Here is a 25,196-nt window from a genome sequence, read left to right on the forward strand (position 1 = left end):
ACAACCTTCCAGTTTGTCTGCAAGCAAACCCAAAATGCCACCTGCTATTAAAGTCTACATAGTAGACTGGAACAGGGTTTAATCTGTGACTGCCCTGGAGTCCAGGACAACTTTTGACACTTAGTGGGGATAATTAGTATTGGAGAAGGAAATGGCAACCCACTCCAGTGTTCTTGCCTGTAGAATCCCAGGGACAGGGGAGCACCAGTCCCCGCGCTCGCTCGGACAAAGAAAACCACGCATATGCAAGTGCTCTCAGAGCTATTTAATCCTCCAGCATAATTGAGTTACAGCTTGTATCTGCGAGGCTGACTTCACATGCTTACACTGTACCCTAACCTGCATCCTTTCACCAATTTTGAACACACAAAAGCAACTGAGCCACCAACCTGTTCTACAAAGTTGAACATGAAGCACAGAGCTGGGAGGGGCGGGATGGCCAGAGTAGGGCTCTGCTGTGTATTGGGTGATCTGGAGGGACCCCTGGGTCCTGGGTCTGGAAAAGTTGGACAGGCTTTGGTATTATCCTGGTCTGCTCACCATGCCGCCTGACCGATTCTGACAGTGGCACCGTGTCCCTTCTGCTCCCAGCTGTGGTGGCCCTGCAGAGAGTTCACCTGAGGGGTCCACGCTCACCACAGCCCCTGCTCTGCTTGTTCCCGTGGAGCACAGGTTTTCTTCAGCTTCTTAGCTCATTGATCTCTCTATTGGTTTAATTCTTTTCCTGGGCAAGTGACTTCCTCACATTGATACTCTCAGAAAAAACAAACCTTTTCTGTACTTTTAACACTTTGTTTGCATTTTGTTGACTTCACAGTTTTCTAGAAGGGCCAGTCTAACACACATCCCGCACACCAACTGTGTGCCGACGGCAGGCGCTGTGCTGTGCCCACGCAGCTTGTTCACGAGCTGCCGGCACCAACGTGCTTTCCCCTCAAGCTCCTTTCATTGCAAATTCAGATGAGAACTTCCAGAAGGTCACTGATGTTCAGGCTCACGGGATTTACTCCTGTGTTTGTTACCGTGGGCGTGAAGGCCTATCACCCTGAAATTCTGGAAAGGTAGAACTAACTGCCCCATCAGCAGGGACTGAACCAGGGGACAGAGGGTGAATGGAAGAGAAAGGACGTGTAGATTCCAGTGTCCCTCGAAAGCTGATGTGACAATTAAGTCACAGTGCCCTTTTTTAACCAGGCTGTTAGGAGGAAGATCTGGAAGAAGGTATTTTCTGCAGCTGGTGGAGGTGTCCAGCGGGGCTGCATTTTAAACTCTCTATTCACTGTGCTACATGTCAGCACAAACCAAATGGATCTTTGTCCTGGTTCGGCCTCACCAAGTCAGTGTGGACAGGAGATGCTAGCTTTTCTTTGGAGTTGTGAAACCAAGCAAAAACGAACAAACACGACCTTCCGGAATCTCTCCAGAGTGACTCTTCTGCCCCTTTCATTTTGTTCTTTCTCATTTAGAAATATCACAATTATTAAAGGTAAAATGTGTGGAGGGAACATGTGCTAGTTTACATGAGAAACCAGTCCATTTTGGGGACTGTCACAAAGGACCACGCATGGTCTCTGCATTCACACGCAGACCAGTGGGAGAATTTGTTTCAGTGTTGGTTATACCCTTTGTCTCATGTCCGGGGGTTGTCCATGCACGGCTATAAAAACAAGGATGCCTAGCCTGAGAAATGAGTGTGCTACTGTACTGGAATATCTGGTGTTTGAATGTTCCGATGTTTTCAGGGACAGGGGACAGCATACAGGAAAGTGGGACAATGTAAGCCATGTCACCACTGTTTATGGGGCCACTGGGTGTGACGCTTCCACCCCAACACCATTCAAGCAGCAGTGTTCCCACACAGCTCAGGGCAGGTCTGACTTCAAGGGGCATTCCAAACACTTAGGTTGACAGAGACACAGGTTCAAGGCCTGATGAGCAGAAGTTCTGGGCCCTCTGGCCTGAAATGAAGTGACTTGTGCCCATGGCCATGTCCTATGCTTTGAGGAACCTTGTCTAGCCTGTTACCACATCGTTGTGTATTTTGGGCTGTGTTTTATTGCCAAGTGAGAATTGGGTGAGACAGTTTGATTTCTTCTTCTGGTCTTACTTCCAGAGTGGGAGAGTGACGACTGCCTCGTGTATTTCCTGTCTTCTTAATCTCCTAAAACACATGGCTCCGTGGTGTTACACCTGCCTGACAAGTTCTCTGCATTCTTTTATTCAGATTGCAGCTCCAGGCCAAGGACGCTTTCATTTTCACCTCCCTCTCTTCTTTCCCTGTGAGCAGTAAGGGGAAGCTGTGTCTCAAGTTGCAAGTGAAAGTGAAAGTCGCTCAGTTGTGTCCAGCTCTTTGCGACCCCATGGACTGCAGTCCATGGAATTCTCCAGGCCAGAATACTGGAGTGGGTAGCCTTTCCCTTCTCCAGGGATTGAACCCAGGGCTCCCGCATTGCAGGTGGATTCTTTACCAACTGAGCTATCAGGGAAGCCCCTCAAGTTGCTAAGTGGGATGTAAGGGGACAGTGTGGCTATGTTCTAATACCCTCAGTGCTTTCTAGAACCAGGAGGCTGGTTCTGACACCAATGATGTTTCTAGCACCAGGTGCTTGGTGATCAGGACACCCCCCCCCAACCCTCCCCCTCCCCAGAGGAGTCTGATGCAGGAGAAAGAGCATTGGGAAGACAGTCAGGGCTACATTTTCCAGCTCTGCAGTTAACTTTTTTAGTCAAATAAATGTGGCTTAAACAAAGTTAAAGCTAATTTCTTTACTACAGGAATTCCAAACACCTTTGATATAGGTACTATCAAGCTCAGAAAACAAACCCAAAACAGTATCTCCTAAGCACATTTGACCAGTGAACCCTTTTGTAACTGAGTAACCTACCAATGCCTTGCTGCTCAGTCTGAAGCACTGAGCTAGAAGTTACTGTCATCGCACTTTCTGATCCTGTGTCATCTGTCTGCTCATTGTCTATGGTTCCTTGTGTGTCCCTGAGGGGGAAACAGCATTCCCGGTGGGAATTCAGAGAGACTGAACGGTGGTGTAACACAGAATGGGTGGAGGGGCCTTGATTAGTTGAGGACATCTTCTCCCTCTGGGAACTAGTAGTGATTCCTAAAAGAACCCGGGGTCTACTCTTGGCTGTCCAATTTAGGATAGCATGCTGGGTGGGAGTGGCCTTGCAAAGCCTCCCCGCTGTTTCTGTTGTGTTCTGAAAGGCTCAACGTGTCACATGGTCTGAATGCATTCTGGGGTCCTCAAGACCCACTGATGGCGGGGGTGATGGGGCCTGGGCCTGCCTGGTCTGCAGGCCCGTCTCTTGAGCTTGGATGGAACTGACACGGGTGGGTGCTAAGTTCCCTTGGCTGGGCTTTTCTCCTTTTGTTTGTAGAACACTGTCAAAAGGTTATTGCCTCCTACATTGCTGAGGTCTGACTTCAGCATCTGCATTTGATGGAAATGGGGGCAAGGGTCAGAGGGGGCCCTTCCCCAAGGCAAGCAAAACACTAACAAGCAATGTGGAACCAGTCACACTGATGTCTCGCTTGGTTAACGAGGCAAGGGAGCAAGCGTCTGGGCAGGAAGGTGGATGTGACACCCATCTGTAAGGCCCATTTTGAGGAATCTGGAGGCTCTCAAATGCCCACCGCTTGGCTGGATGACGCTGGAACGCCACGGCAAAGGGAAATGGGTACACATGAACTCAGTTCCTGGATCAAAGGCATTTGGAAAGGATATTCTCAGGCCCTCCATTCTGTTCCCAGCAGGAACCAAGGCTGAGATGGAGGGTGGGGCAGGAGAGGCCTGACCATGGTTAGTCAGAGAACAGGCTGGCGAAAGACTTCCTCAGGTTGCGGATGGTCTCGGCCTTAGCCTCGTCCTCACTGGGGGTCCCTCGCTGGGAGGTGTCAGATGTGCTGAGGCTGTTAGTCAGGGACTGGGATTTGCTGAAACAGAAAGGCAAAGGAAGTTGGGGGTGACATGGCTGGATTCCCCAGGAAATGAGTCCTGGGGCCTGCCTGGGAGCCGGCTGGATGAACCCCATCACCGCAAGGATACTGAGCCCAGCAGCCAGGCATCCCCACACTTGTACCACACACACAATTAACCCCCCAGGTGGCTACTGGGACCCTCCTTTTTTAAAGGTGCAGAAACTGAGGCTCATAGCAGGAACAGGGAGCATCCAAGGCTCAAATTCTTCCCACAAAAACAGATTGCTCAGACGTCAGGCACAGCTGGAGAGCTGCTCGCCCACTCTCCTGCCTCAGTGCACACGCCCGCCTGGCAAGCTGTAAGGTGCGGTAGCAGCAGGCTAGGCTTGTTCCTCCTATACGTTCCAGCGCCAGTTTGGGGATCAGAGGGTCTGTGTTCCAGACCCTTTCTGCCATCTGTTCCTCCAGCTGTGGGCAAAAAAGTCACTGAGCGGGGCCTCTTTTCCCTCATCTGTGAGACAGAGGGTTGGTCCAGCCCAGCCTCAGGCCTCTTGCAGCTCGGACACCATGGGCTTCAACTCCAGCCCTGCCTGAAGCTCTTATGGCCATCCCGATGCGCTTCGGAGTTCTCACAGTGCCTCCTATCTGAAAGGCAGTGTTTGACTCTTTGTGCCAGCCGAATGCCAGGCGACAGGGCTCCAAACATGAATGAGATTCAGGCCCTGACCTCAAGGGGCTCACAGTCTAGTGGGGGTGAAAGACAGGAGAGATCCACACAGGCTCTTATCACCACATTAAGTGACTCAAGTCTTCTTCAGAGCAGGGCTATCTTTTACCCCTTGCTTTTTCCACCCAGGGTATTATTCAAGACTAGTTCAGAGTAGGTGTTTGCTAAGGCGTTTGGTACCTGTTGACCTGAATTGAACCAAATAATACTTTAGAGCATCAACCAGGAGATTCAAGTGTTGTTAGCTAGATTGCTGGGCTTCCCTGATGGCTCAGATGGTAAAGAATCTGCCTGCAATGCAGGAGACTCGAGTTCGCTCTCTGGTCAGGAAGATCCATTGGAGGAGGGCATGGCAACCCACTCCAGTATTCTTGCCTGGAGAATTCCATGGACAGAGGAGGCTGGGGGCTACAGTTCATGGGGTCTCAAAGAGTCAGACGTGACTGAGTAACACACCCACACAGCTAGGCTACTACAAGGTTAGCGCTCAAACCTGGCTCAAGTTCCGGAGCCTTTGTCTGTGCTATGGTTAGCTGGGCTGCATCTTTTGACATGTGAGAGGCAGCCAAAGATATACGTGTATGGAGCCAGCAGCATTCTGAGCACCAAATGTGCAAACACTCATTTTAATTCTTATAATAACCGTGTGGGGTAAATACTATTGCCCTTTTGCATGTGAAGAAGTTTAGGCACAGAGAGGTTAAGTAACTTTTTTCTGAGGTCAGGCAGCTTTTAAGTGGCAGACTTCAAACTGAACCCAAAGGTGGTCTGACTCTAGAGTCTGTGCTGTCAACCTCTATGCCTGCTGCTGGAGGACCACTTGCTAATATTACTAAGCTAAAAATGCTTTTATCCTTTGATCCAACAACACCATTTCAGGTATTTTCTATACAGTTGATCCTGCACATGTAAGAAAAAGCTTGTTTTTAAGGCCATTCACTGCTGCCTTCTTCGTAAGAGAAAACCAAATTTCCATTTACAGTGGATTAGTTAGATAAATTGCAGTATAATTACACAGTGGAATAATTATACAGCTGTGAAAAGGATAAAATGTTAATGACCTGCGTGGAAGAGCTCCAGAATGCATTGCTAAATGTAAAAGCAAGGAGCGAATGGCGTGGATAGTGAACACTGCTGATTGTGTAAATAAGTGGGAGGAGGAAACAGAACATATATTTCCGTATATGCATAAGGGAATACTGGAGGAACATGCTAGAACTAACAAAAGTGCTTACCTTTGGGGAGCAGGGGGCAGGAAAGCATTGGATGAGAATGAGATGGGGTAGGGTTTTCAATAAAAACACCAATATTTTTTAGATCTTTGAACCAGGTGAATATATTACCTCTTCTGAAAACTTATGGTTAGCTTGTTTGGAATTGAAGGAAAGGAAAAACTTTCCAAAGAAAATACAATTGGGATCTCTCTCTCTGACCTCAAACCAAGAGATGGGCTTGAGAGGAAACAAGAGAGAGAACAGATGTGTGCCCTGGGATGGAAGCTTCCCTCCCATCCCAGTCATCTAGCCTTCACAGGGTGACTTTGCAGGTCCTTGTATTACGAGTCTATTTCCAGGACTTCTCTGGTGTCCAGTGGTTAAGAATCCGTCCTGCAATGCAGGAGACATGGGTTCGATCCCTGGTCAGGAAACTAAGATCCCACATGCCGAGGAGCAACTTAAGCCTATGCGCCATAACTCCTGAGCCTGCGTGACACAACAAAGATCCCGCATGCTGCAAATAAGGCCCGACACAGCCCGATAAATACGGTTTTAAAAAGGAGTCTATTTTCCCACCTTTTTAATCTGGGCTTGACCATGTGACTTGTTTTTATCAAAAGCCTATGATGGGATGAAATGACATCGTGCAGCTTCTAAGGCTGAACCTTGAGAGGCCTCGAAGCTTCTACTTTTGCCGTTTTGGAAAGTAATTCTACCACATAAGGGAGCTGGGTCCAGCCTGCTGGAGGATGAGGCCCCAGGAGAGAGAGAGGCTCGGCTGACAGGTGACACCAATATCCAGATGTGTGCAGAAGCCCTCTTGGACTGGCCAGCCGCAGGTAAGTGGCAGATAACTACAGCCCTATGAGCAATCCCAGGAGAGCAGGGTTGCTAGATTTAGTAAGCATACGTGACACCCAGTTAAGTTTGAAATTCAGATTAAAAAAAAACTTTTTGAATATAGGTCTAACCCGTGCAATATTTGGCTTCCCTGGTGGCTCAGACAGTAAAGAATGTGCCTGCAGTGCGGGAGATCTGGGTTTGATCCCTGGGTTGGGAAGATCCCCTGGAGGAGGGCATGGCAACCCACTCCAGTGTTCTTGCCTAGAGAATCCCATGAACAGTGGAGCCTGGCAGGCTACAGTCCATGGGGTAGCAAAGAGTCAGACATGACTGAGCAATTAAGCACATGCAATATTTGAAGGCATACACTCCAAATTATTCATTGTCTGAAATTCAAATCTAATTGGGCATCCTGCATTTTATTTGGTAACTCTCCAGGAGAGACCATTGGGAGATCCTCCCAGCTAAACCAAACTCAGTACAAGTGACTAAATGAAAAAAAACTATGAACAAAGAAAATGGCTGCTTTCTTAAGCCACTAAGTTTCAGGGTGGTTTGTTATGCAGCAAGGAGTACCTGATGCAGGTACACATGGAGGATCACAGTGGGGCCTAACCTATGCTCGGGCCTTGCTAGGTCCTGCCTGCCCCCCAGGTTCCATCCTCTAGGCCTCCTTTTGCCCATTCAAAGCTGGGGTGAGGCCTTAGTGGGTCTTGCTCTGAGTCCCCAACCCTGAGCCGGCCCAGCTCCACCCACACCGCAAGTCCACTCTCAGCCCTTCCTGGGTCCCAAAGCACTTACTTGAGATGGGGATGGGGTGATGTTGGCTTCTTGGCCTCTTCGCCCTGTTGGGAGGCGCTGCGGCCCTGCACAGGAGGCCGGGGCTGCGAGGTAAGGGGTGCGCTCGACTTGGGGGCCTGGTTTGGAGAGCTGCCTCCAGATGCACGGGAGAGCTGGGGAGACCCTGGCGATCTCTGCTGTGGCGATCCAGACTGAGGGCTCAGGGGTTGCTGGCCTTGTGGGGAGAGCCTCTGCTGGGAGGGGCTCCCAGATCTTGGGGGCTGAGGAGACTGAGCTGGGCGAGGGCCCCCTACAGGGAGAAAAAAATGATTCCATTCAAATTCTTTTAGGATAAATAAGGCTGTGCAAAGGTGTCACTTTGAGGACGTTCATTACAGGGTTCTTCCTGCCAGTGAAAAACTGAAAACAATACAAATGCGCAACTGTAGGGGAACTGACTGGAGCGTTAAGATACATTCATGTAATGGAATGCGCTATGGTCATCATGTATGATGTGGCAGAACAATATTAAATGCCATGGGATGCTGTTGATAATATATGCTAAATATTAATATAGACTACTAGACAGAAAGCAGCTTATAGAACAGTATTTGTGGGTTAATTACATTTTGACATGTATAAAAATACATGCCTGAGGCAAAGGAAGGAGTCCTTGCCCTGTCCAAGGGAGCAGGCTATGCGTGCTAAGTCACTCAGTTGTGTCTGACTCTGCGATCCCATGGACTGTAGCCCGCCAGGCTCCTCTGTCCATGGGATTCCCAGTATCCTGCAAGAATACTGGAGTGGGTTGTCATGCCCTCCTCCAGGCGATCTGACTCAGGGATGGAAACCGCATCTCTTACTTCTCCTTTACTGGAAGGTGGGCTTGTTATTGCTAGCACCCTCCGGGAAGCCAGTGTCACTAAGGGAGCAGGTGTTACTAAGCGTCAGTGGCATTTGCCACATAGCTGCCCACTGTTTCTAGAGCTCCTACTCCGTCACAGGAGCTGGAAATCTGGATTTTATGTAAAAGCTTCTCATTTTTAAATGTTGGTTTGCTTTTTTGTTTTGTTAAACTCACCATAGGTCCAAAAAAAATATGTTTTCTAGTTTTATCTTAAATCTCCCCTCTTTCCCCAACACTCTGCCCCTCAAGGCTGATTAGTATCTTAGAAAATCTGGACTCTTATTCATTCATTTATTAACTATTCATTTAGTCCCTATTATACAGATGAGATTCACCAGGAGACTAGTAATTTTCTTTCAGCTTCTTGGCAAAGCAAAAAAAAAAAAAATAATAATAATACTTTTTGTTTGAGCACATAGAAAAAAAATTAACTTATATGTAGATAGTATTTGCTTAGTATTTGCTTTAGCACAGGATCAGTGCTAAAAGATGATGAGGTTCCTTAGAAGAGAACTTCACTTTCACTGAGTTGAAAATGAGTAGTGAGTTCAAAAAACAAGTTAATAATGTGATCTTGTTAATTTGGGAACTCAATGAAAGCATTGTGTTTTAATTAGCCCTGTTATTTTTACTCTAAATGTTAATTCAATGAGTATTTTCTTTAATTATCCTAATTTGTTTTTAATTGATTGTTTTTCAACTCACTAAAAGTATGTTTAGCCTCCTGTCCCTTAAAATAATATCTCTTTATTTATCGAGCGTGTCTCTACTCTGAGCCGTAGAGGAAGCAAGAATACAGTAGCTCTCTGTTTTAGAAGCGCTCTGTGCAAATGTGGCTGAAAAAGTAAGTCCTGGGGCAGAGTGGGAAAGGAGACGGTAAGGCAGAGGCACAGCCAGAGCCTGGCGGGGTGATGAATCAGTCATTTTTGAACATTCTATAAGCAAAGAATTATCGCCTGGCAGGAGGACAGTGGGCTGCGGTGGTCCTAAGTATTCTTAACGATGACGTCATTAAGAACAACGTGTATATTATCATCGTTGTGTTGTTTGTAGTTGTTGTTTAGTCACTAAGTTGTGGTCAACTCTTTGTGACTCTCATGGACTGTAGCCCACCGGGCTCCTCTGTCCATGGGATTTTCCCAGGCAAGAGTACTAGAGTGGGTTGCCATTGCCTTCTCCAGGGGATCTTCCTGACCCAGCGATCGAGCTCATGTTTCCTGTATTGACAGTTGGATTCTTTACCACTGAGTCAGCAGGGAAGCTTAGTAAGACACAAATTATTAATAGTGAGTTTTAAAAAATATAAGAGTTTATTCTGGCAGTGTCTCTTTATATCAGCATAACTGCTTTCCTTACAGAAAAATCCAGTAAGAATAAAGTTCTTGGCATCCTTGCTGGCCTCAAAGGTTTTGATAATCCCTTTTGTCTCCTTTTGAGGTCCCTATCCTGTTTCTCCATCTACTTGACATCTCTTTGGACCCAGATTTTCTTTTTTTTGGCACACTGTGTGGCACGTGGGATCTTAGTTCCACTGCACTCCCTGAGGTGGAGTGCAATCCTCTGGATTGCGTAGGAAGTCTCTAATAGTGAGCTTTTAACAGTTAAAGTCCCTGATGGCTCAGGCAGTAAAGAATCTGCCTGCAATGCAAGAGACCTGGGTTTGACTCTTGAGTTAGGGAAGATACCCTGGAGGAGGGAATGGCAACCCCTTCCAGTATTCTTGCCTGGAGAATTCCATGGACAGAGGAGCCTGGTGGGTTATAGTCCATGGCGTCCCAAAGAGTCGGACATGACTGATGGTTATTAGCAGTAAATTACTAGCATCTACTAAGCACTACCTCCACAATGGGACACCTTGCTAGTTAGAACTGCTTCTCTTGCATTATCTCACAGGCAGCTCCCCCTTACTAAACAGGCAGATGTCATTTCCTCCTTCATCACTGTGGAAACTGAGCCTCTGAGAAGTGAGGTAGCTTGCCTAAGTCTGCCAGAGGGAGACACTGTAAGTAGATTCAAACGTGTTCATCTGCCTGAAGAAGAACCCAGTGTTCACTGGCACGCAGTTGTGTAAGTCCTGCAATTTCCCTTTTCTTAAACGCTTTCTGCTTTTCCAGGAAGAGAAGCACAGACGAGAAGGATGAATGGGTGTTTTATATAAGACCTGTGGAAGAGGAAGCCCTTTGCTGCCCAAGGCTCATTTTCCCAAGAAGCAATGAATCCATTACTTTGATAAAGGCGCCTGGGAAGGTCCCAGTGTGATAGCAGTGCTTTCTTTCCGATGGGTCTTAAAGCAGGTCCTTAAAAAATCACCGTGAAAATGCCTGGCCTGGCATCTTGGGGTGAAGCTGACCTGAGGCCCTAAGCTGGCACTAGAGCCATGAGGGTGCCTGGAAGGTTCTGACATCGAGAGAGGACATGGGTGACTTTTGCCCCAGGCCTGAGCGTGAGAACACGCGAGCAGCTGGCAGCCCAAGAGAAGGGGTTAGTTACTGCCACAGTCTCCTTTCATCTTGTCATCAACAGTTCATACATTCTCTGATAAATGGTGGCATTTACTTAGTAATACTGGGATATTTTTGAGGAATGATTCGAATTGACAAGGTTCTATGTAATGTTCCATTTTTCTTTCTCACTCTTGCTGGTTGGCTCATAAATCTATAATCAGGCACTGCTAGCGGCTAGGAAGCAGGCACTTTCTAGAAGATCTGAAAGACCAGACTTGTAAACATGCCATTTTCTTGTGCTTCCTTGCACAAAGCCTCAACAGCTACCTCTGTAAAAAGGAAATACCCCTGTTTTCATTGCTGACATGTTAGGAAGCTGAAAATGAGACCATAAATGGGAAAGTCCCTAGCATAGGGCCTGGCACATATTAGGTACTTAATACATTTACTTTCGGTCTTTCTTCCCTCCTTTCCTGACTTTAAGGGAGTGACAACCTCATGGTCTCATTCATTCTGCACACAGAGCAAGGGAATAAGTCTGGTAATTAAGTATTAACATGGAGTTTTTCAGAGTGCCTTTTTGGAAGTCACATGTGGATCCCTCAGTGCATTTCAGCATCCTTGCCTGGATGGTTTCTCTTGGTGGGTGGCTCGTTGTGGGTCCTACCTTGTGTGGGTGGCCGTGGCTGGGGTTGTCCAAGTGGAGGACCCAGTTGGGCTTGCCCAGGGGATTTTGCTGGTTTAGTCTGAGGAGCCTAAAGCAGAAGAGAAAAGAAGACTGCTGTGGCCACTACAGCCATTCACTTCCTGGGTGGGAGGGCAGGATTTGTAAACATGTTTGTTATTGAGGTGCTCAGTTGTGTAATGGACTGTAGCCCGCCAGGCTCCTCTGTCTATGGGATTCTCCAGGCAAGAATACTGGAGTGGGTTGCCATTTCCTTCTCCATCGTTACTGAGGTAAAACTTACATAATGTGCACAGCACAAATAGTTTCTACACGTGGAGACACCTGTGTAATCACCAAGCAGGTCAAGACAGAACATTTCCAGTGGAGAAGGCTGCCCCACGCCCTCTCCAAGCCAGTGGCCTTCTTGAGAACAAGCATCTTTCTGACATCTGTTATAACAGATTTGTTTTGAGGGGGAAAAAAGGGGATCAGGTTTTGAGACTTGCTTTTCCAGAAAGCTGGAGATCTAGCAAATTCTTTGGAGAATCATCTGGTAACCCATGGTGAGGATCAGGGAAGACAGGAGCTCTGTGTTAGCGTGAAGAGGTTGGAAGATGAGCAAATGGAAGACACAAGAGTCCCTGCTGACCAGTGCCCTGGGAGCACACAAAGGGCATGTGTGTACATGTGGGCATAAGTGCGTGTGCACGCGCGCACACACACACACCCTGCTCACCATTCAGGCCTGGGAGGGAGGGCACAGAGGGGACATCTGGTTTTCTATGATAATAATCTCTGCCTGCAGACACTCAAAGCCAAGTTGAGACCACATTTTTCTCTCCAGGGTGGCAGAGAGAAGAAAGGCCCCTCAGAGCCTCCCAAATGTCCCTGTCAGGAGCAGGGGTACAAACTCTCCCCCAAGCCCAGCCCCACCCACACCCCATTTCTTTCTCTCCAGGTCGGTTCCTCCCTGGGTGCATCTCCTCTGGATCAGGGCACCCCCTCCCAGACGGCCAAGCATCTCTCATGACTATACACTCTCTCACCCAAGGCCTCAGGGGCGAGGGCACCGTGCCCCCTGGCATCAGGAGTTGGCTCATTTTGGAGATGACAAGGTCGGCCATCAGCTGCTTGTCCTCTTCCACGTGCTCTCCAATCAGAGGCATTGAGCTGTCCATCACCTGTGGGCGAGAAAGGAGTCCTGAAGGAGGGGAGCTTGGCAGCTGAGCAGCGCATCCCAGGAGGGTGGGCTCAGACCTCAGGACAGAAGTGAACACTAGATGGCAGTGTTCTCCATGCAAATCTCCAGCCCAGCGCCTCGGCTGGAAATGACCCCCGTGGAGACAGCCGATTTCCCGCAGTTCAGTCTAAATCAACTCCCTGGACTCAGTTCAATTCAGTCTGCATTTGCTGGGCCTTAGACATGCGACCAAGGGCAGGGAGCCTTTGCTGACCTTTTCTGCTCTTTTCTTTGGGGAGCCGGTCTCTGCCCCGTCCTTTCCCACCTCGGCCCCTACCCAGGATTGGGGCCAGCTTTCTGAACTTTGGCCCAAGGTCAAGGTTTTCCACAAAGCCGGAAGCAGTGAAGGAAGGGGCTCAATTATGATCAAAAAATGACACGGGTTGCAGTCAACTCAAGATTCGGAGAGAAGAGGGAAGAGGCGAGGCCTGTTCTCTGGAACTCTAGCAGAATAAACTGCAGAGAAATTTCTTCCACAGGGAGAAGGCTGCTTCTCAAAGGAGGCACACTTGTAATGGGAGGGGCCCTGAGAGATCAGGGGCTTCCCAGGTGGTGCTGGTGGTGAAGAACCTGCCTGCCAATGCAGGGGATGTAAGAGATGCGAGTTCGATCCCTGGGTGGGGAAGATCCCCTGGAGGAGGGCATGGCAACCCACTCCAGTATTCTTGCCTGGAGAATCCCATGGACAGAAGAGCCTTGTGGGTTACAGTCCATGGGGTCGCAAAGAGTCAGACACGGCAGAAGTGACTTGGCATGCATGCATGCTGAGTGATCATATTTGTGCATCCACTCTTTTGGCAGATGGAGAAACCAAGGCCCAGAGATGGGAAGGGCTTGCCCAAAGGCATGTAGGCCAGTGATCCAGGTGGTTCCCTAGGCATGGACAGAGGTAGAAGGTCTTGGGTGGGTTGGTGGAGGGTGGGGCCTTGGTGGGCTCTCTGTCTCCTCCCCAGCTATAGGAACCCAGCCTGTTCCCCAGCTCACCGCCATCTAATTCTCCATCTGGTTTCCCCTTTTCCCAAGCTCTGGACTCAGCAGGTTCTGTCTCCCATCCAGGTCCTTGGGCAGGTAGGCCATTGACTCTGCCCACTCTCTACCTGGCTAGCCCTTCTCATCTGTCAGGAACATCTAGCTGGTCCTTCCTCTGCGACGCCTTCTTGGCACTCCTGCCATCCTTGCTTTGGTTGTCTCACCATCTCCTGTTTGTGTCTCCCCAACCCGACCATGAGCCCCTGGCTTGGGGATGGGCCCTGTGTCCAGACAGGTGTGCCCTTGGTAAGTACCTGCTGAATGGAAGGACAAGTCCTGCTCATATCGATAAGGATACTAGTAAGAGCTGTATGGCTTTACTAGGTGCCAGGTGCTGTTCGAAGCACTGGGTGGAGAGCTCACATAAATCTCAGAGTATCTCTTTGAGATAGGTACCGTTACTGCCCTTATCACAATGGGAAAGCTGAGGGTCAAAGAAGTAGCAAGTCCCAGGACAGATTGGGAGCACTCCTTCTACATCTCAACAATCACCGAACAGCTCTGAGTAAGAACTAGGAATGGGAGACCTGGCTTCCAGGCTCTGGTTCTCCTAGGGACTCGTGGTATGATCTTGGTAGCTCACTTCTCATCTGTGGGCCTGTTGTTTTCCTCAACTATAACCTGAGGGGGTTGGGCAGCTGCGAAGACCCTTGCATCTGGGACTTTTAGGAGTGCATTAATCTAAAGCACCTACTATAGTTGTTGCTGTTTAGTAGCTAAGTCATGTCCAATTCTTTGCGACCCCAGGGACTGTAGCCTGCCGGGCTCCTCTGTCCATGGGATTTGCCAAGCAAGAATAGTACTCTTGCCTGGAAAATCCCATGGATGGAGGGGCCTGGTGGGCTGCAGTCCATGGGGTCGCTAGGAGTCAGACACGACCGAGCGACTTCACTTTCACTTTTCACTTTTCACTTTCATGAATTGGAGAAGGAAATGGCAACCCACTCCAGTGTTCTTGCCTGGAGAACCCCAGGGACGGGGGAGCCTGGTGGGCTGCCATCTATGGGGTCGCACAGAGTTGGACACGACTGAAGCGACTTAGCAGCAGCCGCAGCAGCAGCCATTTCCTTCTGCAGGGGATCTTCCTGATCCAGGGATCATACCCGTGTCTCCTGCATTGCAGGTGGATTCTTTACCACTGAGCCACCAGGGAAGCCCTACTATGGTTGGGAAGCTGAAAAGCAAACTCAAGGATGTGAATGCAGATTGTATTAGCAAACTGAGCTCCCTGTGGGTTGGGCCTGGGTCCTTGGCTTCCTGGATCCCATTGCCCGGCACGTGGACAGTCTCTCAGTCAGCGTGGGCTGAGCTGAGCGATGGCTGTGGTGCCTCAGTGTGCGCAGCTCTGGCCTTTCTCTTCCTGGCCCTGCCTGCCCACTCTTTTTTTGTTCTGGTTTCTGTTTCCTACGTTTGCTACAGTGGAAAACAGCCGCCACAATGAACCTGAGGTCAGAGCACTTTGCGGTCCCCACGGTGGACACAGCTAAAGGAAGTGGACATTCGGGTCTCCCCAGGGAAGCATTTTTCCAGTGAGCAATGTCATTCCCTGGACAAGTCATGGAGGACAAGTTCAAGGGTCTTTCCCCTGAGTATTTCACTGTGAGGATCTTCACAAAACATGTCCCACAAATGTTATGTTCTCACCACAGAGGTGGCTAAGGAAATCAGTATTTTTGGATCCTGTCTTTGTTTTTTAAAATACCTTTTATCTTCCTGGTAAAAAGCTCCCTATCTCCCTTCCCCTACTCTAAACCAAAAAGCAAGGGAAACCACTCTGTAACGTTTCTGAGAGAAAAAGAAAAAGTCTGAAAAGCCATTCTTTCCCTCCTGATACATTTTTGAGAAGTTGTTTTCTTGTTTTTTAAAAGTCCAAACCCACGATTTTCTTTTCAAATGTGGAAGGTCTTTCATCCCTGACCCTCTGAATGTCTGGAGGCAGGGAGCCTGGGCCCACGGGTACAAACTTTTGTTTCCTATGAGTGAAAGTTGAGGAAACTCAGAGAGGCAGGAGCTCTCAGGGGCAGAGATAATGCTCAAGTGAGAGAGAAGGAACTAAACTCACAGAAGAGAGGGGGAAGCAGCCCCGGAGTCCTTCATCTGCTGACTGCAGGCCCCTCTCTGAATGGAAGCTCCAGAGCAGAGTCCCTGCTACCCTGCCGTATCCCCATCGCCTGAATGGAGGGCTGGTGCCCAGAGGAGGACCTCAACAGTGAATGAATGAATGGGTGAATGAATGGGTGAATGGATCAGTGACCACGTGTGTGTTAAAGCTGAGTTCATGTCTGGTGGTCCCATGAGGAGACGCAGAGGCAGGAGGGCCAGGGAGGGATTCCGGAGATGCAGCGCCCTGGGCATGGATCTGAAGCACTCAGGCGTCCTCAGGAAGCTGGGCACCTCATTCCTCCAGGGAGCAGCCTGGGTCTGACTCGGAAGCAAGTGTGCGGGATGGTGGCTCCGCTCCTGGCCCCTACAGTGTCCCCTGAGAAGGGGCTGCTGGGGGGATTTCAGGTATGGTGGCCACTGGACTTGAGGGGAGAGTTTTTTTTTTTGACTGTGCCACATGGCATGTGGGATCTTAGTTCCCTGACCAGGGATCAAACCCACATTCCGTGCATTCAAGCATGGAGTCTTAACCACTGGACTGCAGGAACTCCTGAGAGTTGTTTTCTAGAGTAAGACTGAACTTGCTAATATAGATGGTAACTCATCCCTGGAAGTTACCGGGCCTTCCTTGGGCCAAGAGTGGGCAGAAGGGCTGTGCCCACCCTGGCCTCCCTCCCCTCCACCTCCGAGCTGGTCAGTCTAGGGGCTCAGGGTGGGATGAATGCCTTCCTGGCATGGCAGGAGGAGACCAGCGGGGCTCCCACCCCTCCGGTCACTGGTCCTGGCTCACTGTGGGTCCTGGGAGTGGTGCAGACACGCTGGGCTGGAGCATTAGCTGGCTCTCGCGGTCATCCCAGCCATGTGCTTCCCATTAACTGCCCACACCCAGGGGAGGGGGCAGCCGCAGGGCGCTCCCTCACGTGTCTTGGCCGTGTGTCAGCACCGCCCCTCTGCTGTGGTGTGAGGAGAAGGCCGCAGAAGGGAAGTACCGGAGGGACTGGTGGGGGTGGTGGTGGTGTGTGAGCAGAGAGACGTGACGCTGGGGAGAGAACTCTGAGCCAGCGCAGCCTTTTCAGGGGAAGCCACGGAGAGCCATGGGCTCTGGCGGGGGCCGGGAAAGGGTTAGGAGGGGAGGGGGGCTGTGAGGTCAGGAGAGACACAGGGGAGCCATGGCCTGGGAGGAGGACTGTGGGATTGGGGCCTGGGGAGGAAGTCATGGGGGTGGGCAGGGGAATGGGAGGCCCACAGGGACCCACAGGCGACAGCTCTGGAGGGCAGCAGGGGCGCGTTGGCCTGTGAGATGCAGGAAGGTTGAGGGAGAGATTCTGGGACTCTGAGCCCCTCTGAGCCTCTCTCATACATTTCCCTTTATTCTCACCCCGTTCCTAACCATCAGTGCCCCGCAGTGACTAGTGCACCATCCTCCGTGCCAGCCGGCACACTCCATACGTGTCTTGTTCAGCGCTCTATCTCCAGAACTGCCCCACACCAGGCCCATGGGAGCCCCTAATACATGTTTGTTGATTGAACAGTGAGGGACTCTCTGCATGGTGACTGTGGAAGTGGGTCCTCTTTACCCGCTTAGATACTAAGAAAATTTAACAGACTAGAGGGGACAGAATCTTGCCAACTCTTGGCCCAGTGCCCTTCCCCTACCGTTAGGGCCACAGGTGTTGGAAGGTTATCAAACCTCATGCCCAAAGTCATCAAAGTCCAGGGCAGGACCCCTGGGCACAAAGGCTTTAGATGCAGCCGAGGTGGTGGGTGGGGGTACATGAGGGCAGTGGGTGAGAAGCCTCTGGAGCTGCTCCCTGAGGCCTAGGCTGCTTGTGCCCCAGCCCTGACCTAAGACACAGCTGACCACTCTGGAGGTCACACCTGGACTCCTTCCCTCTGGAATGCCTGCCCAGGGGCCTGGTTCCGGCCAGGAGGAACTCCTACTCCATTGCTCACCTCTATGATGTAATCTCTGCCATCTTTGCTGTGGACAGCCTTGACAGCACAGATGTCCAGGCCACCAAACATCTCCGAGCAGCTGTCCACCCACAGCCTGTACCTGCAGGGACGGACAGACAGTGAGTATGCAGGACAGGGGGCAGGGGCGGGAAGCAGACAGCGAGAGATGCAGAGACAGGGGGAAGGAGAGACCCCGAGAGACACCCACAGAAAAAACAGGCTAGGAGACAGACAGTGACATACACATAAACACATCCATTCAGAGATGGAGAGACAGGAAGACATAAGAGACAGAGATGCACGAGAGACACAGAAAGGCAGAGAAACAGACACAGAGAGAAACAGAGGCAGTGGGAGAGACAGAATGGGTAAAAAGAAAGGCAGAGATATAGATGGGCAGTGAGAGACACACAGAGGGAGAGAGTTTAGAGAGGGAGCCAGGCAGGCAGGCGACAAGCAGGATGAGGGGGAGGAGTGAGGGGAGTTGGGGGGGATCTCAGAGACCTGATCTCCTTCCCCTCCCCAGGACTTTGCTGGCCCCCAGTACTGGGGAGCTTGTCCTGCCCCCAGCTGGATCTGTCCTGGACCCCAGCTGCCCCTGAAGTCTTTTTCCCTTGGGAAAACTTCTTGAAGGGCCCCAGAAGTCCCTCCCAGGCCCAGCCTGCGGGGACAAAGGGTGTATTCTCCCCCTGGCCTGAGGCACGCAGGCAGAGGAGCCTGGCAGGCCTCTCCAGCCTGGCCCGGGGGCCTGGCCCTCTGGACCCGCTGCTTTTGTTCCCTTTCCAGCCACTTGATGGCTGCAGGGTCCGTTTGCTTTGCAGGAGAAGATCTCAGTGCTGGACTCTGACCCTGCAACAAGGGGATGGTTGTATCTTCCCGGCCTTGTGCTTGGCTTCCCTCGTGGTGGCTGGATTTGGAGTCACAGGGGACTTTGTGTCAATGTTCTTGCTTTTCTCCCCACTCTCCAGGGTCACATGGGGCACGCCTGCTTGGAGATCTATTTGTGTCTCTGAGCCATAAGGCCTGGAATGAGCTGAAGTGCTCTCAGAGCTGGCTCTCTCATCTCCTCTGCTAAGTTTCCTTGAGGCACTTAGGCTACTGACCATGAATTTGCAGAAGGGAAAGTGGATTCCAGGCCTGAGCAGCCCCACTCCCATAGCAGGCTCCTCCAGGAATGGCCCATGGGGCCTGGGACTGAGCAGAGCCAGGGAGATAATGACCTGCTGGAGACACCTGTGAGCAGCCTGTGAGGCCCGGGGAAAGGCTGGGCTTACATTCTGGAAAGCTGGTGGAGAAAAGGGCCACGACTGCCCCTTGAATGCCCACTGGGGGAAGGCTGTCACTCCCCCAGAGCAGGTGGTGCAGTTGTGCCAGGGACCCCTGAGACTGGAGAGCACAGGTGGGCACCCACCTTGGGGGCAGCACCTGGGACTGGCGGGAAGGGAAGGAGACTGCTATTTCCAGTGCACTCCTGCCACTGAAGATCCCTTTCTCATCAGCCCTCTGGCTTGGGTGCATTACCTCCAGCCTACAGCTGAAGGAGTTCAGAAAGGGTACTTAACCTGTGTAACACAGATCTGAAGGGGGCAGGACCACTCACTTTAGTTCATGCTGTTTCCTCAGCATAGAGCCCTGAACGAGTTCCACAAGGGCAGGACCCGCGTTACATCCCTCCCCTAAGTCTCAGTCCATGTTGCTGCAGCACGGTGGTCCCACTTCATTCTCTTGGGGCAGAGATGTGACACAGGAGTATCTAATTACAGTGCTGCTGCTTTCTGGGTCTTCGTGATGGGGTCCATGATAGTCATGTGACTTAAGTCAGGCCTATCAGTGAATAAGGCTCAATTCCAGGCTTTGATTGAAATAGTTGGGAAAGACATCTTTCTGCTAGACTTGTCGCAGTTAAGATGTAAGCCTGGAGCCACATTGGATCACTATATGAGTGAGCTGGCCTTCTGGAATGAAGCCAACATGGAAGAAAGCTGAACTGAAGTTGGCAGTGAAAGTGAAAGTCACTCAGTTGTGCCCAACTCTTTGTGACCCCATGGACTGTAGCCCACCAGGCTCCTCTGTCCATGGAATTCTCTAGGCAAGAATACTGGAGTGGGTGGGTAGAATAAGTTCTACAGGCCTACCTGGAGCTGCACCTTGAAGTTTTCATTGCCACAAGCCAGTAAATCCCCTTTGGCTCCAACTAATCCATTTTCTGAAACTGGCAACTGATACAGAGTTCTTAAAGGGAAGGGTGGGGTCTTTTCGTCTGGACCTCTTTAGTGCTTAGCATACATAACATGCAGTAGGTACTCAATACATGTTCACTGAACAGACCTTTCTGACCCTAAAGCCCATGCCTTGCCAGTGTCACTGAAGGCTTGCAAGCAGAGATCACTGGGCACTCAGCAAGGGATGTGTGTGTGCTGCTGGCCTCAAAAGCAGGTGGCTGGACCTTCTTCAGGTGAAGATGGCTCACAGGTGTTGTTTAAAGGGAGGGACTTTCAGCCAGTGTGCCTTTCTACTGCATTCATGATTCACAGGAAATTGACCTCTCCCTCCTCATGCTGAGAGAGGAGTGGACACTGAGAGAGGAGTGGACACTCCAGGTGGGAGCTGTGGTACCCTAACGGGATGCTTCCATACAGCTGTCAAGAGCAGAAGAGACTGGTGAGGACATCCTGCTCTCTTCCTGCAGCAACTGGCAGGGCCACAAAGACCCCTGGACGAAGTCAAGATGTCAAGGTTTTAGTCTTATCTCTGCCATTGATCAGTTCTGTGACTTGGACAAGCCATGATCCCCCTCTGAACCATCTTTCCCATCTGTAAAATGGGGTTATTGTAAAACATTCCCTGAAGGCTATTATGGGCAATAAAGCGGATCATGCCTAGGAAAGTGCTCTGTGGGTGGTGAGACGCTGGCCAAAGTGCGAGACAGCATTCATGACAGGATCCTTGCTGTATCCCTGTCTACCTCCCCCTGTGGTCGGTACCCTTCCCGAAGCGCCTCCGTTACCTCTTACCTCTCGGTCATGGCCACCTGCTCCAGCATGGCAGAGCCTGTGTTGGCCTTCCAGTTTCCAGAGATGGAGGTTCTCCTGTACCAGAACAAACGACACAGTGAGGGAAGTAGGGATGCTTGTCATTGATCTGCTTTCCTTTTTTGCTTTGGCTGTTTGGTGGCTCTGATTCAAATATCTAGCTTACATTGTTCTAAGTCGCTTCAGTCATGTTGGACTCTTTGCAATCCTATGCACTGTAGCCTACCAGACTCCTATGTCCCTGGGATTCTACAGGCAAGAATACTAGAGTGGGTTTCCATGCCCTCTCCAAGGGATCTTCCTGACCCAGGGATCGAACCCTTGTCTCTTATGCCTCCTGCATTGGCAGGTGGGTTCCTTACCATAAGCGTCACCTGGGAAGCCCACTATGATGTGCATTCTTAGATACACATCCTGTCTTCAGATTTTTGTGTGTGTGTTTTTATTTCCCTTTATATTGATTGTCTTATTTCTTGGGTCTTATGTATCTTTTCCTAAGCCACGTTTGAAATGTAAAATTGAATTTAATGAATGCCTACACTATCAGATTAAATCCTTCAAATGACCTCCTGTTTTTTTTAGAAGAACTAGGGTAGTATAGCCCCTCGTGACTCTGGAATCTTTTTTGAGCACTAAAATGTAGGAAAAATAACCAATGGCGAGAAGTGACTGCCTTTTCACGGTGAAGAGCAGGAAGGCCTCTGCCTCTGCCTGCCTCATCACCCTCTCAGTTCCTTTGCTTTTTCTGCTCCAGCAACAACTGACATCCCTTCGGGTGCTCCAAAGCCCATGGATTTTTTCCAGTGTATAGGCCTCCATATACTTTTCCCCTTTGCCTGATAGAGTCTTCATCTCCATCCTTGTCTCCCTAAGTCCTACTCATCTTTCAAGTTTCATCTGAAAATGTGACTTTCTGACATGACACTTCCCCAATAAGAACCCCCTATACTACATTCTACCAATGTTTAGAAAAGCTCCTTTCAGTTGCAATGACCGCTTTAGTGTGCTGACTTCCCTGAGGGCAGGGAGCATGTTTGACTCATCCCTCTGTACCTCTAGTGTCCAAGGGTTCCTGGCAGGTAGTAGGTTCCAGGTAACAACTCACTAGGTAAGGGGTTGTGTTTGCTGAAGAGAAATACAGAAAAAGTATATCCAGTGGCATATCTGGATTCAGCAAAGACTGAATGGCTTTAAGCAAAATGGAAGTGATAATGTGATCTGTTTCATGTCCAAGGAAAGGCATGTGATTGAGCTTCAAGGGTGAACCAGTGCTATCCAATGTCTTTCTAAAAGAGAAAATACAATGTATCTGAGAATAGCAGATGCTGAGAACAGGTGGCCAACAGGAGCCATAATGGTTAAAGTGTCGCATTTAACATTTAAATGGTTAAATGTTGCAGTCACATTGATAAGCTTCAGTTGGTTCAGTTCAGTTCAACTCAATGCAATTAAATTCAATTTGGCAAACAATCATCAGGCCACCCTATGTCTTGACTACAGGACTAATCTGAGTGTGCAGAGATGACCCCCCTCCTCCAGCTGTTTACTACCTTAAAGGGTAGACTAGCCTAAAACCAGAACAGAGGCATGGTAGGGTTAGCAGTACACGTGAGGTGTGAGGCATTCTGGGGAAACAACGTTTTAGATACTTTATGTGACCCCAGAAGGTAGTGACTGAGAGGTACCTGGAGGGATGAGTAGGATAGGGTAGAGTGGGATCTGTATGGTGACAAGGGAAGGTAAGAACTGACTTGAGTCAGGTACGAGTTTGAATCTTGGTTGTAGTGTTTCCTAGTTTAACCATGGACAACATTTCTGAATATTTTCTTATTAGTAAATAGGAACCATTTTAGTACCATGCTTATAGGGCATCATGTGGATTAAAGGAAAGATTCTCATAAATCTCTTAGTACAGTGGGTGCTACTATTATTTTTCAGTAAGTGTAGATGAGAAAAGAAAGCATTCTATGCCAGCAACAGCAGGAGCACAAGCTAGATTGGTCTTCTTCCAAGAAGATAATGATAGAGAGAGCTGATAGTGAGTGCCTTCTATGTCTGAGACTTGGGTCTAAAAGCTTTATAAACACAGGCTTCAGTCTCACAAAACCTAATGAGATGGACATTATTATTATCATCAGTCCCATTGAATGACAGAAGCCACGAAACCGTATCTGAGAAACTCTGTGCTCTTAACCATGACTCTCCATGGCAGAGCTGAACACAGGTCTGGGGAAAAAAGTTGATTGGCCCAAATATGATGCAGCCGCTTGAATGAAGGATGGAACGTAGGCTGTGACAATGGAACCTACGTTTATGACACAGGTTTGATGCTGACCCCCTGGTTGAAGAGGGCAGGGGTGAGTGGAAAGGTGCCGACCTAACTACCTTTGGAGATTAGTGGAGACTGGATGCCTAAGAACAGAAGAAGCCATATGTAAGTCCTGCACCGTAGTTGCCAAAGTTGTTCCTCATGGGGCTACAGCCTGACAGTTCTGCAACTGTACACATGTGCTGGGATTGAACAAAGAAGTACGTGGAGGGAGGATGGGGGAAGCCAGGTTTTTTCACTGTTGGGAGTGGAAAGTTACAGATAAGCAACTTGGGAAGGCTAAAGTGAATCATGTTGAAAACCGAGCCCTAGTTGAAAGTCTGACACATCAATAGGAGCTGTTTAGCTTTAGCTATAGACGGATATATACAGAGAGAAATAATTACAGACGTGTGTATACACGGGTTGAGATACACACATTTATTTCCCAGCTCTGTCTGCTGAGAGGACTTAGACACAATGACACTCAGTAGCAACAAGCACAAAGGCCTGAGTGCAGGGCAGGAAGTGGGCCAGAAAGGACGTTGAACGGTCATGGGAGGAGAGGGCGTTCTACACTGAGGTCTGACACGAACCCCTTCCCTCGGACGTGGGCCAATGCAGGGTCCAGGAAACGCCATAACTAATGACAAATTGGAGCTGTCGGGACAGAAAGGCTCAGCATAAAGAATGCGGCAATGAGGTAATCCTCAAGAAGAGAAACTGGGACAAGGTGTCGTCAATGTCAAGTGGAAACGCTAACAATGAGGAGAGGAGGGAAATGATATCATGAGGGATGGTGGAGGCCTCAGGAATGTGTTGGACCATGCACTAGAATGTTCTCCGACTCAGAGGGGTTATGGGTGTGGAGGTGACTTTATCGCCCTGAAGGCATCTGAGAGCAGTGACAGGTCTGGCCTGGCTCATGGGTGGGAGAACAGTTGGCAAGACAGGCCAGAAGTATTCCTTGGCTCCATCCCTTTCCTGGGCATATTTCCTTGCAGGTCAAAGGACTGCATTTTCTCCAGTTTTCCAGGCAGTGGCAGAGTGGAGTGGTTGCAACTGAAACTGGGAGGCCTGCAGAGCCTAAAATGACCATCTGGCCACTTACAGAAAAAAGTTGCCAATCTACAGTCTAAGCAATCCAGGTAGAGCAAAAGTAACCCTAGATAATACAGAAATGGAGATGTATGTGATCAATGCAACCTTACTTATGAGACAGGTGGGAGCTAGACTTGGCCTGTGGGCTGTGGTTTGCTGACCCTGACCTAGAGCACAGCTCCACCACATAGAAGCACATAGAGAGATTGTCCAACTGTCCAGAACCATCTGTTGCAGTCTTCAAAGGGGGAACCATGCAATCAGCACTCCATCCAGGCTTGGAGACCAGGCACTTATTGCCTCTCTGGAGTCTCATCATTTCAAGTGGAACCAGCACTTTCCAAAGTAAGACAGAGAGGCCTTGGAGCAGAAAAGACAGAGCTCTCCACGCAGTCAAGAGCTCCCACTCATCCTTGTAACCACAGCTCCAGCATGAGTCATCATCTGATGAACCACCCCTGGATTGAATGTGTGATGAATTTTCTGGCATTCGTCCCTTTTCTTTTAGTCACATAACCTCTATCTCCACTGGATAATGACCCTGCCTGTGGTGCATGCTGTCTTGGTGGGACTCTCTATACGGATCGTCTGCCTTCTTCTGATAATCATGTGACCACCGTTGGACTAATCAGCACTGTTTCCGTGGAATTGTAATCTTGCGTTAAGCCCTGAAAATGATTATGGTAGATTCCCTTCCTAATGGGGTGCCACGAAGATTGTCTACTACTTCTGGCTACCCAGATTCCTGGGGCTTCCCTGAATCCCAATGTTTCTGAAATTGGTAATTTGGGGTTAGTTAGTTTTTTTAAGTTTCTGATCATCCATGGGTTTCTAATAAATTCCCTTTAAAAAATTCCACCATATTAGTCAGATGTGGTTTTTACTGCTTGCAGGTAAAGAAATCTGGT

General features: G+C 49.6%; 1 protein-coding gene across 3 annotated transcripts in view; it reads right to left on the reverse strand.

The window, feature by feature from the left end:
• Positions 1 to 250: 250 nt before the first annotated feature.
• Positions 251 to 25,196, reverse strand: part of SYN3 (synapsin III) — a 496,131-nt gene continuing 471,185 nt past the window's right edge. For 2 of the 3 annotated variants that reach the window (XM_086401179.1, XM_086401181.1), the window contains 6 exons: positions 20,862 to 20,936; positions 17,845 to 17,947; positions 12,566 to 12,700; positions 11,520 to 11,607; positions 7,523 to 7,811; positions 251 to 3,949 (listed from right to left, as the gene is read on the reverse strand). In XM_086401179.1, the coding sequence (XP_086257305.1) occupies positions 3,817 to 3,949; positions 7,523 to 7,811; positions 11,520 to 11,607; positions 12,566 to 12,700; positions 17,845 to 17,947; positions 20,862 to 20,936 (823 nt within the window). In that variant the 3' untranslated portion in view covers positions 251 to 3,816. The remainder of the gene's footprint in view (positions 3,950 to 7,522; positions 7,812 to 11,519; positions 11,608 to 12,565; positions 12,701 to 17,844; positions 17,948 to 20,861; positions 20,937 to 25,196) is intronic. The other variant, XM_086401180.1, reaches the window with a different exon arrangement.

This window comes from Bos grunniens, chromosome 5, assembly GCF_055505025.1.
Source record: "Bos grunniens cultivar Pamir isolate PY7600 chromosome 5, Bosgru_T2T1.0, whole genome shotgun sequence".
In the NCBI taxonomy this organism is placed as follows: Eukaryota; Metazoa; Chordata; class Mammalia; order Artiodactyla; family Bovidae; genus Bos; species Bos grunniens.